The sequence below is a fragment of the Condylura cristata genome, unplaced genomic scaffold, assembly GCF_000260355.1.
Source record: "Condylura cristata isolate star-nosed mole 26May11 unplaced genomic scaffold, ConCri1.0 scaffold00002, whole genome shotgun sequence".
NCBI lineage: Eukaryota > Metazoa > Chordata > Mammalia > Eulipotyphla > Talpidae > Condylura > Condylura cristata.
Window position 1 is genome coordinate 9,714,056 of NW_004567103.1, and position 14,256 is coordinate 9,728,311.

The 14,256-nt window shown below is 41.2% G+C and overlaps 1 protein-coding gene across 1 annotated transcript in view; it reads left to right on the plus strand.

Moving 5' to 3' along the window:
- Nucleotides 1-12,647, plus strand: part of PAX3 (paired box 3) — a 97,162-nt gene extending 84,515 nt beyond the window's left edge. The window contains exons 8-9 of the mRNA XM_004674241.2: nucleotides 10,198-10,444; nucleotides 11,201-12,647. Coding sequence (XP_004674298.1) covers nucleotides 10,198-10,444; nucleotides 11,201-11,235 — 282 coding nt within the window. The 3' untranslated portion in view covers nucleotides 11,236-12,647. The remainder of the gene's footprint in view (nucleotides 1-10,197; nucleotides 10,445-11,200) is intronic.
- Nucleotides 12,648-14,256: the final 1,609 nt, after the last annotated feature.

The following is a 14,256-nucleotide window of genomic DNA, read 5'->3' on the forward strand; positions in this document are numbered from 1 at the left end:
ATGTCTCATTTGGGTCAGCTTGCTTTAAAAATCTAATTAAACTATTGCATCTGTTCTGAAATTTAAAAGCTCTCCAGAAAGCAGATCCTTCATTTGTATGACTACATGGGAAAATTTCTAGTTCATTGTCAACTCTTCTATGATTCTTCCAGGCAGAATTTATTTTTTAGTTTCTGTGAATACCACCTTCCTGTGCTTATACTATGCTAAAACACTTACCACCTTGTCATTTATTATAAACGTATCCATATGCATTTGGACTAGGGATTTCTAGAAGAGGAACTCCTAGGCTATAATCAATTTTGAATACCCAGTAGTTTCTCATCACATAGGCTTGTTCCCCAAAATAGACACATTGAAACAATGGCTTGAAGACAGAGGAAACTGAACCCACAGTTTGGTAAATATTAGAAATTATATCCCTTTACCTCATATAGCTGTTGCATAGTAGCCTCATCAGAGCTCTGATACATGGGCCAAGGAGCCCTTTTTTTTTTTTAAAGATTTTTATTTTTTATTTTATTTGTACATACAGAACTGGGGTACAGGCCAGAGGCTCAGGGGTGGTGAGAGGCTTCACCAGAAGCAGAGGGGGAGCAGAACAGGCAGATCGATGAAGTACACTGCTGAGGGGAGCAGTGGGCGGGTCAGGAGAGGTCTGCCACGCCATGTGGTCGCCTCCGGGGCAGGCGGGGATCGAACTCATGCAGAAGTGGCTTTAGCTTCTCAGTGCAGTGCTTTAACCCGCTGCGCCACCAGGGAGGGCCAAGGAGCCCTTTTTTTATGGCTCAAACGCCCAAGCTTTTATTGTTTTAATTTGTATTTATTTACAAACAATTATTTTATTTATTTATGAGTTCAAGAGCTGGGATGTGGGCCAAAGGTGTATGTGGGGAGGTTATAAGGATTCACCAGAGACAGAGCGGGGAGCAGAACAGGTGGATCTGCTGAAACCCACTGCTGAGGGGAGCAGCGGGGAGACAGGAGAGGTCTGCCGCGCCACCTGGGCCATCTCCCTGGCTGGGGTTTGATCTGGTGCTGCTATGGCTGCAGAGAGCTTCCTAGTGCTGAGACTCAACTCCTTGTACCACCTGGGAGGCCCTGTTTTAATTTTTAATAGTGTTTACTTTTTATAGTAGTTTTATGTTGGTAGCAAAATTGAGCAACAGGTAGAGATTTCTCACCTACTCCTTTCCCCACATATGGGGGGGCCCTCTACGTCAGCCACCTTCCTCTTACCAAATAGAATATCTGCTAAAACAGACAAGTCTCCACTGACATTCCACCCAAAGCCCATTGTTATTACCAGGGTTCACTCACATGTGGCACCTTCTTTGGGTTTGGGCAGAGGTATCATGGCATATACTCATCATTGAGGTATCGTACAGTTTATTTTCTCTAACCTCCCATAAAAATCTCTGAGCCTCACTTGTTCATTCCTTTCTTTCTCCTGATTTTAAGCAAACACTCATCTTTTACTGCCTCCACCGTTTCGCCTTTCCCAGAATGTTCTATTATGCCTTTGCAAACACACTCTTGAGTTTAGAAGAACATTTCCAGAAGTGTTGAGTGAAAGAAAACATGATTCCTCCACTTCTAAAATGGTTCCCTTGATTTTTTTCACAAGTGATGTTGTCTTCAATGCACCACCAACCCTCTTTATAAGAAGTTAGTGGGAAAAAGACGAGTTTTAAAGAAGCTATAAGCTGCTTAATAATGTCTAGAGAAGGCGCAAAAGGGTGTACACAAGAGAGAGAAGTCCTGTAGAGTGGGTTGGTTGTAGTGTAGCTATAGTTCCTTGACTATAGAGAGAAATTCCATGGTTTCACTACTTAGATTCCAGCACTTCTCTGCCATTCGCTGGCTGTGTATCTTTGGGCAAGTTACTTAAACTATCTCAGCTTGTTTCATCTTCTTGCTAAATTTGAAGATATTTTTAAAAAGAAATGCCCTATATAACTCTTCTGAGAAATACAATCCGTAGGGAGTGTAAATGTTTCTTTAGTACAGTAATAATGTATAATACTGTGACAACAGGGCTTTCATTATTTACTTAAAAGTCTCCCTGAATCTCTGATAAAAAAAAAATCTATATAAGTATGGCTTTGTTTTTCCCTGACAATGAAGGCAAATGTGAGAACTTAATAATATCCCCCCCCCCCAAAAAAAAAAAGATAGCTTCTTAGTAGACTGGCGAAATTTTAAGTGTTCTACTTGAACTTTTTCAGGAACTAAGGACACATGTTAATGTCCCTGCAGAATGCAGTGCTTTAATGTTCATGGGCATGACAGGCCTCAGAAAGAGATGTATGAGTTGGTTCTACTGCATTAGCTCAGATCGCAGTTAAACCGAGGATCCACTGCACAACCAGGAATCAAGGGTCTTTCGTGGGGCTAAGAGTGGGGAGGGCATGGGACCATCCTACTGTTTTCTTTTCCCTAGTTTTGTTTTACGGAAGCATATTGTCATGAATGCACTTCAAAAGACACAGCCCAGTGTCTTGGATACTAGATAATTGGAGACATCGGAAGCTTGTTACCTGCTTAACGGTTGGAGAATCCAATAAATGTTGTGCTTTTGCTTTTCTCTCACCAACAGAGGGAAAAGGTAGCTCAGATGACAGGCACATTAGCAAGTTTGAGAAAATACAAGGCAATCTAAGTAATTTTGAGTTAGCCATTTGGGGAACTTTCTTTTAATCACCAAATTGCACAGACTCTATTTTCTTGAGATCGGCAGGGGCAGATTTAATTTCTCTAGATCAAAGAACTGTGTATGTGGCTTTATTGTGGGGCCTGCATATTGCCCGCCTCCATGAGCTGTCTGTGCAGCAGGAGGCAAGGCTACTGGATCAAGAATACAAATACGTTTTCAGGTGGAAAGAAGGAGAGAATGAAGGTGGGTTTAATGTCTTAGTAGCTTCTGGTCCTCACCAGTTTGTGTTCTCAGGTGTCAGAGATGGGCAGTCACTAGTTTCCATGCCTCTTGGATGAAGGTTTATTCTGTCTTATCACAAAGCCTGTGAAACAGACCAGAAAACATTTCCTCAAGGATATGTTCGTTCTTGATATCTACTCATCAAGTCAGTATCGTTTAGTCTTTTCAGTTGGCTCTTCTTTCTATAGAAGGACATACCTTCCTTCACATGAGGGGAAGTGTAAGGAAGTTTCTCCTCTATGATCCTCTGGCATTCAGGGATGGAGTTTGTGCCATTGGCTTTGGGAAGCCACAGAAATATTTGCCTACTTCACATATGGTCTGGAAGAAACAAGAAATTTCCTTGTGGAACTGGGCAACTGCTTTCCTCCCCAAGAAACTGGAATGTCCACCCTCCACGTGGTTGGAGGTTGGAGGAAGGGAAAATTTGAGGGGCTTGGCAGTAGAGTGAGTAGAGGTAGCTTAACATCCATCTGCCCCAACTGGGGGTGGGAGGGGCATTGGGGTGCTTCTTTCTAAATGGCAAAACAAATTTCTAGTTTCTGAGTCTTTTTGTAACTCTCAGGCAGGGCTGGCAGTTAAGGTTCAATAAGGCTTGCATTTATGAATGTTTTTTTTAGGGTGAATCTGCCAGTTTTGTTTTCCCTTAAATGCAGGTTTAGCTTGGGCAAATAGAGATCAAGTTTTAAAGGTCATCTCATTGAAGTGTTGTGGGATGTTCAAACACAGAGCTTTTCCAACTCTATATTTGGAATCCTAGGTCCCAAAGGGTCAATTCATATTTAGCAAACATGTCCTGAAGTAGTCATGAAATTAAACCAAGATATATGCTTGATTTTCCACAGTCATGTTTTTAGACAGGTTTTTGAAACGGTGAGAGGTTTGATTGCATATCCTTTAGCGGGCTACTGTGGTGGGGAGAAATTTCCTGAAATGAGAAGAGTTAACAGCAGGTAATGTCATTCCTCCCAGAAAGAGTTTGAGACTCTTTGTGGTAAGTGATGAATGAGGGTATCTGACCCGCATCTGTTTTACATTAGAATGGAACATTGCCCTGACATCCTTACGAGCATTTGTCAAGATTCCCTGGACAGAGCTTCTGTAAATTACATGCTGCAAATGTGTCAGGGTCAGATAAGAGGATATCATTAACTCCCCCAAGTTTACTCAGGGCTCCATCAGTCCATCTTAATATGCTAAGGGCCAACGATTTTCCTGAGCCGTTTTGTTATATTTTTCATTCATAGAAGAAAAAACTACACATGCTACCCCTCTCATCCCCCCAATATTGCACATGTTCTTTTCTTATAAATCATATTAATTGTAGACATGGTCACAAAGCATATTAAATGCAGGCATGCGTAAATGAATTAAAACATATGAGAATTTTATTACAGCCCACGGTGGGTCTAGTTTAGTCAAATACCAACTGTATTAACTGGCATTCTTTTTCATTTAGGTGGAATAACTTTTTCTTAATGGACTTTATTTTATTGATAATAGATGGGCCTGCTGTGATAGCTCATCATTACTTTCATGTGAACTCTGTCTCCAGGCCTCTTGCAAACCATTCCTATGTTCGTTCTTTGCCTAGCTTTAGACTAGACATCAGTCCTTAAAGAACATTGTTATTAATTTAACAGATTAGCTCCGTTGAGATGTAAGTATTCCAAGGAACTGAAAGTTAGTCTGTCATTGACCCCTGGATGGAGATTAAAACCTATCTATCACGTAGAGTTTCACTGAGATAGTCCTCACTGTGCTCTTTCCAACTAAAACTTGGAAATTTATGCAACACATGAATCACACTTGTCTGGCACTCATACTCTTTCATCATGCATTAAACATAGCTACTTGTCTATGGGCGCTAAGGATTTCAATCCAAAAGAAGGACGTGCTTAGCTGGACATGTGACACGTACCGACTTTCTGACCAGTTAGGGGAAGGTCAACCATGCCCTTTCCATAACTCTTGGTCTGGGTGAGAAGGTCACCGTTCTTACCTTAAGAGAAACTTCTCCCTTCAGGCAACTTCCCTCTTACAGCTTTCAAACAGACAGGACCAAAAATCTAATTATTTAGATGCTAATCAACTGCAGGATAATTCCTAAGGCATTTGAATCTGAAGACAACATTTTGAGGAAATCTCCTCTGTTCAAGTGTAGGCTTTTTAGTCTCCAAGATACAGTCACTGGAATTTAACCATTACATGACCCTGGTTGCAGCCGGAAGGGCAAAACACATTTGGATAAACACTGGAATATTTTTCTTTGGTTGTGGAAATACGTGCTATCCAAATTAAAAAGTATATATGGATATATGGATAGTCAGTAGACTTTTGGAGGAAAGAAGTGAAAAATGCAAACTCTTTTTATCATATCAAATTGTAATTCACAATGGATTTCTAAAATACATCTAAATGTCTATTATTATATGTCAAATCAGAAGAACATCTGATTACTAGCGAACAAAAAGAAAATAAAGACATGAGCCAGGATTCCTTCTAAGGAAAAATGGAGCAATTCGATGTATACCCTAATTTGCTAAATCATTTCAGATTTTTGATAAGCTCTGAGCGGCAAAACTGTAACACTTCTGCCAAGACAAATATTTTCCAGACACATTGTTTTAAATGTAAATCTTAATTTGGTCCATGGTTTTTATCTTTTATATTTAATCTTACAATAGGAAAATTAATTCAAGAGAAATATGGCATGAAGCAATTGTAAAGAGTTAGTTTTTCCTGAACCATATAATCTTCCAATCAAGATATAAACAACCTATTTAGAGTTCTGAAATTTGAGAATGAGCTTAAAGAGATCTTTAGAAAATGTCTCTAATAATGTGAACTGTGCTAGACCACTATTTTAAGACTTTGAATTCACTTTTAAAGGTTATCCATAAAAAATTTAGCAACTGTGTCTAGGAAATGTTTTTGGAGGTAATACTTTATAAATACACTTGGTAGATATTTTTTTTTTTTCAGCTGCCTCATGTAAGAGTTGTACTTAACCAAAAACAAAAAGAAATTCCTTTCCCAACATCCCATCCTAATGGGACGATCTTATTAAAGAAAAATTCTTTTCCTGGTCATTGAATCTCTTGCCCTTACCTGGTCTTTAATGAGAATGGGATTGGTGTTCCTTAGACAGAAATTTGTAGCCTTGAATTTCACTCTTTTCTTTTGAAAATGTTTGTGAAAACCTAGCAGTTGGGCTTCCCCCAACTCAAATTTTAAAAAGTTTTCCCCAAAACAAATTAAAAAAAAAAATCAAGCAAAAATGTTGCCAGCTTTGGGGGGGGGGGCACTTTCAGCAAGCATTTTATTTTAGGCTTTGAATTACAAATTGCTGTAGGAAAAGCATGTATAAAAGTAAGGCTAACAATATTCTTATAAAGAAACTATGACTGGAAGACACGCCATAACCATACTGGCCGCCGAAAGAAGTTTGTTTACCAATTTCTTTGTGCAGCAAAAAGAAATTTCCATAGTTTCTCTTGAACCACATGAAATACCCGATAGCCTTTAAAGAAATGTACATAAAAGTGTAATGTGACCCTTCCACAGAGATTTGAGGTTTTAAATTATGTTAGGGGAAAGTAATGCATTTTATATCGATAGATTCACTATTTTTTTTCCTTCCAACATAGAGCTCCTTTTAAATGAGACATTCCGGTGTGTATTTCTCAGTGTGAAATAGTGAAATAAATCACAGTAGTTGTAATTACTTAGTATACTCAATTTCAGATAAAATGCGGAAACACATTAGTGCCTCCTCGCCCATGTTTACACAGTTCTTGAGATCTCAAGAGCAGTTTCATTATGTGACTCTGTCTTTTGGGTTTCATCAGTGACGTCCTAGAACAGCGGATAATGGCATCTGCTCCTCTTTCCCTTCTCACTTGAGCTGCTGGGAACTGTAGGGATGTTCCTCACTTCCTCGCTGCACTATGACAGCTTCTCACCTTCTACTCACCCACCCAGCATCCACCCCCACTGGGTCCTCTCCTGGAATGTCTTACAGATGCTGTGCCCCGGGTGCACTGAGGAGCCATCTTTCTGTTGCTCAGAACACGGTCCCAGCAGCTCCTCCTGTGTGCCCCGCAACCTGTCACAGCTACACCGAGCCTTAGATTTAAATCCCCTCCTAAAAAATTTCCTGACTCAACTCTTGCAAAATGTTGCAACACGATCAACTTCACAATCTTACTTGTGCTTATAGGAAGACTTCATTTTGTTGCTTTTAGGGTCTTCATGGATTCCTCCCACCCCCATGAACAAAGTTATTACTGGCTTCAAAGCTATGTAAACAAGAAATGTATGGCAGAGAATAGAAAAGTTTATCACAAAAATGTCCATATAGCTCATGGGAGAGTGTGCATGTTTTGAATAAAATTCTGCTCTTACTCTTCAGCTGTAACTGCATATAGAGTAGTGCATGTTTCTTTAAAGTGGCAGATTAACAATTTGAGTTCCCAGTCATATTTCCATGAAGGACACTATTCATTTAAGATCTATATCCTCTTTACTCAGGGCTTCTGCATGTTTTTTTCCCCTCTAAATCAATATAGTTATAAAATTGTTTTCTAAGTGCTTGTTTTTGGCATAGTACCACTTATTTACAGCACCAAGTTTGTGCCTTGTGCCATTATCCCCTTCCATTAAAAAAAAATTTCCCATTTTTTTCCATATTTTTATTTCCTGGTTCATTCTTGCCCATCAGGCTGGTACACAGATACCGCTGATTGGAAAGATGTGTGTCTGATGTGGAACAGTCTCTCTTTTCTTCTGATAGACATGAGTAATAAATAAAATATTTAATAGGCTAGTATGCCAACTGAAGCTTATGAATCTTCCAAGTGTACACAGTAAAGTCAACATTATAAGTCAAACAAAAGGGAAAAGGAAAAGCCCATGTAAGTAGGTAGGAAAAAACCATGTAGGCAGAATATTCCGGAAACAGTTGACGTGCATGTAGGCTATGTTCAAGGCTTTCATGTGAAAAAGTGAAATTATTAACTTATCAGCAACAGCATTGTCTGGAACTTAGGTGACCTCCATTCCAGGTTCCTTCCAGTCTCCTGGAGTAGTGAACCCAACTACCACATTAATTTATTTGACATTCACTTTCCCTAAACCCCCAGTAAAACAAAAGTATGCTCTGTCACATGTGATGATATTTTGGGAACACAAATCATTTCTAGAGACTAAAAAGATCTCGAGATTGCACTGCATAGCTCAGAAAATTCTGAGGTTGTCTTTGGACACCCTGGGTATTATCAGGTTGGTTTTCCCACACTGGCCCGCCTTCCCCAGCTCCCATATGCAGCAGCTTGATGGCAGGTAGACGAGGACATGGGGAACAGGGACACTGGGTATGGCAAGGGCGCTCACTCAGTGGCTGTTTCAAAAGAAGGCAGAAATGCTAACCCAGAGAAGGTGGCCAACAGATTCTCCCTCTCGCTTTATTTTATTATCCCCTGGGACTAATTGAAGATGGATCAGTTTAAAGCTCTATTTCAAGAAGATTTTGTTTAGCTATGAGGATTATGCAAACCCTGCCCAAAGGGGATTGTGGCCTCATTGTTTTTAGAATCTAATTTAGGAAGCTTTCTGGAATGCAAGACTAGCCCCTCCCTTCTGCCTTGCTGGGACCCCCTAGATCCAAGACCCTCTTGCCTGAATTACCCTGTTGGACAGCCCAGGATCTCGAGTTAGAGCTCTGGTTCCATTCGAGTTAGAGCTCTTGCTTCTAGCTGTACACTTCGATCTCCACGGGCCTCACCAGTTCTCAAACAGAGCAGGACTGTTGACACCGGTTCGCAGTGTAGCTTCTGCAATTAGATACTCTGAAGCAGATGATCTTTTGCGAAGGCTTCACATCCAGCTGGGCACTGATTTCTTCCTCGAATGTCTGTTGAGACCTGCCACTGACTTGTATGAAGTGGAGAAAAATCACTTCCTTACGCCCGTGGCAGTTTTCCAGCTGCAAAATTAATTATCCACTTACTTCCATCACCGGGAGTTGCAAGGGTCAGCGAGCTTGAGTGGGAGAAACATGTCAGTTTGCTAATCTGAAGATTGTTCTGTTATCACTTTTTTTTTAAGTTGTCTTGCTCCCCAGGCTTATTTACAAACCCAAGTAGATGTTTCATAACATGTTTGCACTTCAGGCATGTCTTTCCTTTTAACCCTTCTTATGTGAAATGCTAGTTTAGAAAGGAAATGAAAGGATAGGTGATAGAGGAGGTTACTTAGAGAACCGTTTATCTTGCCTGAGTTCATTCCCTGAGAAATGCCAAGTACTGTGTTAAATGCTGTGGACAAAAAGATAAACATGTTTTTCCTAAAAGCTCTCACAACTCAAAGAGGTCATCTCAGGTGTGATTTCCTAGGGGTGGGGGGGGAGGTGGGGGTTAGTGAGAAAGCCGGGAGAGAGGGAGTCATTATTTGTAATTTTTGAAGTGTGATTACGATAGGGTGGGGAACTTTTATTTTTTAAAGATTTATTTATTTGTGCATACAGAACTGGGGTACAGGCCAGAGGTGCAGGGGCGGTGAGAGGATTCACCAGAGACAGAGAGGGGAGCAGAACAGGCAGAGTGACTAAGTTCACTGCTGAGGGGAGCAACGGGCGGGTCAGGAGAGGTCTGCAGCGCCATGTGGTCATCTCCGGGGCAGTCGGGAATCGAACTCATGCGGAAGTGGCTTTAGCTTCTCAGTGCTGTGCTTTAACCTGCTGCACCACCAGGGAGGGCCAGGGTGAGGAACTTTTTTGAGAGCAATGCAAAGTCACAGAGAGCACTAAACACAGAATTTGACTTGTATTTACTTAAAAAAAAAAGAATATATGTGTTTAAAATCATAGCTGAAACTTCCAGATGGAATACACAGTTAGACGTTATTCTCTGTGAACAGATACCATTTCTCCTTGCCTCCATGTCCTATTTTCTTCCTGTCTTTTCCCCTCCTTTGAAATTCTAGTTGATTTTGTCACGAGGGGCATGCTGTAACCTCTTTCCCTTTTCCTTTCCCCTCCCTCCCAATCTTCTGGCCCCTTTCCTTGTCTGAAGCTGCCAGAGGTTATCATTGTGCACAGTGTTATATCTCCGCTACTTTGAATTGAGGTCTCTGATAGCTCCTGGGTGGGAGATGTCTGCAGAGCTAGTATCTGGTCTTTTTCCAGTTATTCTTTCAACTGTGGAGTGATTTGGGCCTCCCTGCATTCATTCTAATGCTTCCTGATCTGCTTATTTTAGGTGATGGGACTTCTGACCAACCATGGTGGGGTACCCCATCAGCCCCAGACTGATTATGCTCTCTCCCCTCTCACTGGGGGCCTGGAACCTACCACCACGGTGTCGGCCAGCTGCAGTCAGAGACTGGACCATATGAAGAGCTTGGACAGTCTGCCCACATCTCAGTCCTACTGTCCACCCACCTATAGCACCACGGGCTACAGTATGGACCCTGTCACAGGCTACCAATATGGGCAGTATGGACAAAGTAAGCCTTACAGACTTTCTTTTCTTTTTTAAAGATTGATTTATTTATGTGTACAGAACTGGGGTACAGACCAGAGGTGCAGGGGCAGGGAGAGAATTCACCAGAGACAGAGTGGGGAGCAGAACAGGCAGATTGACGAAGTACACTGCTGAGGGGCAGCGGGCGGGTCAGGAGAGGTCTGCCGCACCATGTGGGTCACCTCCCTATCTGGAACTTGAACTTGCGCTGAAGTGGCTTTAGCTTCGTAGCGCTGTTCTTTAACCCATTGCACCACAAGGGAGGGCCCAGCCTCATACTTTCTAGGTGTGGAATTTTCAGCTCTTCTTTAAGAAATGGGAGGGGGTGACATGAACAAACCTTACATTCCAGTATCACTTTTGTGGGGAAGCCATTGATGGTTCCAGTAAGAGCTCTCTTGTATGATTATTTTCTTAAGTGATGTCAACAACGTCTTGTGGTTATTAATTTCTGAGACATGAAACCTGATTGCCACTAGGTAAAACATGAGGATTGGCCAAAATGAAGTAACCCCTGGCATTAGAAACACATGTTCTTAATGAGGTCAGCCCAAAGATCATATGGGGTGTAATCCCAAGGACACAGAGTTGTGTCAAACTTGTCTCAAGAATAAAAATATTAGTCTCGATCCTTTGATACCATGTTATTAAATATGACATTGTCAGCCTGTAGCTGATTTTGCCCCTTGCTGTGAATTGTCCCAGCATGACCTAAAAAGCTGTGTGTGTTTCCTTTCAGGTGCCTTTCATTATCTCAAGCCAGATATTGCATAAGTGAACTGTCCACTAGGAGCTAAAACTGGCCCTGTTCCATGAAGAATCTTCTCAGAAAAAAACAAAATCACCCGTTGGGGGGGCAGTCTCAACAGGAGACCAAGGAGAGTGATTGATTTGCTTTCTCCAGTAGTTGGTTTCAAATTCTTTTGAACATGTTGGACAAAAGCAGAGGAGAGAAGGAAGATCCAGGACAATGAAAGACAAATGCAACATTTTCAGGCGGTGGTTTGACATGTCTCCATATCACATTATCCCAGCTCTGTATTGCCGATGATCAAGAGCAAAAACATTCCGTGTATGTGAGTGTGTGTGTACGTGTGTGTGTGATTTACCTGGAATAGTTTGGGCAAGCAGAATGTCTCAAATATAGTGGGAGAATAAACTATAACATGTTTGATGTCCAATGCTGATACTTCTACAACTTTAAAACTGCTCACTTGATGAAGCAGGAATGGAGGAACACTTAACTTTTACACACTGGAAATTGCTAGAAACATAATGCTACCATTTTTAGGAAGGTAGACTAGATGTAAAGGACCTCCCAAATAAATTATTTGTTATCGTGTCCTTATTTGTAATCCAGTTGTCAATAAATGTCTTCAATGGACCTGTCTTGCTAATAAGATATGGGATAGCAGGAGGAAAAGCTTGCTTTTTTTCCCTGGGTGGGAGTGGGGCATGACATTTTTCCAATTCATTTTCATTTGGAAACCAACCTGGGCGGGGGAGGGAGTGTTGGAGAGGATTGACATGCATGCCCACAGCTGCTTATCAGTGTGCAATACTGTGTACCTCACCAGTGCTTTGGCAATGGCCAAGGCCATATAAACAGAATCAGAACTATATTTTTGCAGGTGCTTTATTTTCGCAGCCCATGATTCATTGTGGTAGAATGCAGTGATGTTTGCCATTTGCTGGACAACCAACACCCGACTTGCTCCTTTTGATTAGAGGCCGTGTTTGAGAATAATGCTTTTGAAATGACTACGTTTACATTCTTCTCTTTTCTATGAAAGGCAGGGCAAGAACAGAAATGTCCACATGGCTCTCATGTACTTTTAAATTATACAATGATATCCAATATTAAAAGATTATAGGAACTGAGGTTTACATACACTTGCGTGGTGACATTTTAGAATGTCAATAAATTTGTTTTTGAGATGTTCAGAGGAACAAGGAGGTGGATGGCAGTGTTATTTATTTCTTTCTATTCTTGGAACCATGAACGAGGTAGGCACAAATACATTCCTGTTAGAGTTAAGAACTAGGATGTAGCAAGTTAGTGAGACTAGACATAGTACAGAGCTTAGGTCATACATTGGTCTTAGAGGGTGGTGGATCACGAGAAGTGCTATCTTTGTGTTGCAGCCTCAACCAACAACAATGTGTTGTAAAAATGTCTTTCATGTAAAAAGTGCAGTAAATATTTACTATTTATAATGAATAAACAGTTATGAAAACTTGCCCAACACTGCTTTTTTGGGGGAACTGGTGGATGTAGTATCAACAAAGCTTGCAAATGGGGAGCCCAGCCAACAAAGGCTTAATTGGTACTATGTCTTTTACATTGGACTAGCCCGTGGACTCATAAGGTGACACAACCCACACATGTATTCACTTGAAGAATCTTGGGTGAATACTCTTTTAGGGAGGGAAGCTTGTATTTTCACTGATGTGGAATCTGGGTGTGTGTGTGGGGGAACTAACCCTAGTCCACCTTCCTGCCTCCCTGGTTATCTCAGACCTATCAAATCCTCCCACTGTGATTTGGAAGCAGACAACCCGGCTCCAGCTTCATCTTCAATGTCATCTCCATGGAGATTTTTACTGAAACTCATGCATTTATTTAATTTTAGAAGCTTCTTTGCTCTTCATTAAAATCATCACTGCCCATTTTATTCATTTTCCCTCATCGACTGCTCTTTCCTTTCTCTCGCCTGTCCTTCCTTTCCACCTTCTTCATTCCACCAATGAATGGGTTTATTCGGAAAAGTATTCAGAAAGGGCAGTGTCATGACAAATCACACACATACCAAACCCCTAGAGAAAGGAACTTTTATAACCTTGGAGAGGGGGGAGGTGTGAGGCTATTGTAAACAAAGAGCCCATTGGAGGAAAATGGGAGCTCCATGTATACTGGCTTCTCATTTGCTGGGCTATGCTTTCTCTCTCTCATTGGCTGAGCTGTTACTAGGAGAGAGGAGATGACCTCTCTCATTGGCTGAGCTGTTGCTGAACAGGAGGAACCTCCTTCCTGCTAGGGCAAAGTTTGAACCTGATTATGTGTGGAGGAGTTCCCTATTGTTCATGTAGTTATAGGACTAAATTTGAAAAGGTAAAAATAAACATCAAAACTCAGAATGATTAAATAATAGATGTACCGATGTGCCAACTGCTGAGTCACTCCTTGGCAGCCATGTTCCTTTTGCTATACAGAGGCAGCCATGTTCATAAGAGCAGATAACATATTTCACTTTTGTGGTAGAAACATACATCATTTTACACCGTTCGTCCAATTTGGAAGTGTATTTTCACAGACACTTGGGTCTTTGGACAGCGTCCTATGTTAGAAAGGATCTGCATTATTTCTGGCATATAGAACTAGTGTCATAGGCAAGCCATCATCCGTTATGATTGTAGGAAGACTCTGTAATGGGGGAAGGGAGGGCTCATTAATGCCCTTTGTGTGGACATGCCCTGGAAGAACAGTTCTCCAACTCTAGTCTACTTGCAGCTAGAACCAAGATCTTTATGGCAGGAAATCTATTTTGAGCATGGAAATTTAGGTCTCAACCACTGTGAGCAAACGAATTTGGTGTTTAATCATTCATGGCTAAGGTGAGATCCTATCAAATATCAAGGAGCAAGCAGGACAAATATGTGGCAGTATTTATGCCAAGAAACTCGCAAGACCAGACTCAGTACTAGACAGGTGCTCATAGATCTGGAATCAGTGTTAGAAGACGTGTGAGTGAAAAGGAAGAATTTTTTTTTAAAAAAATAGATTTATTTATTTAC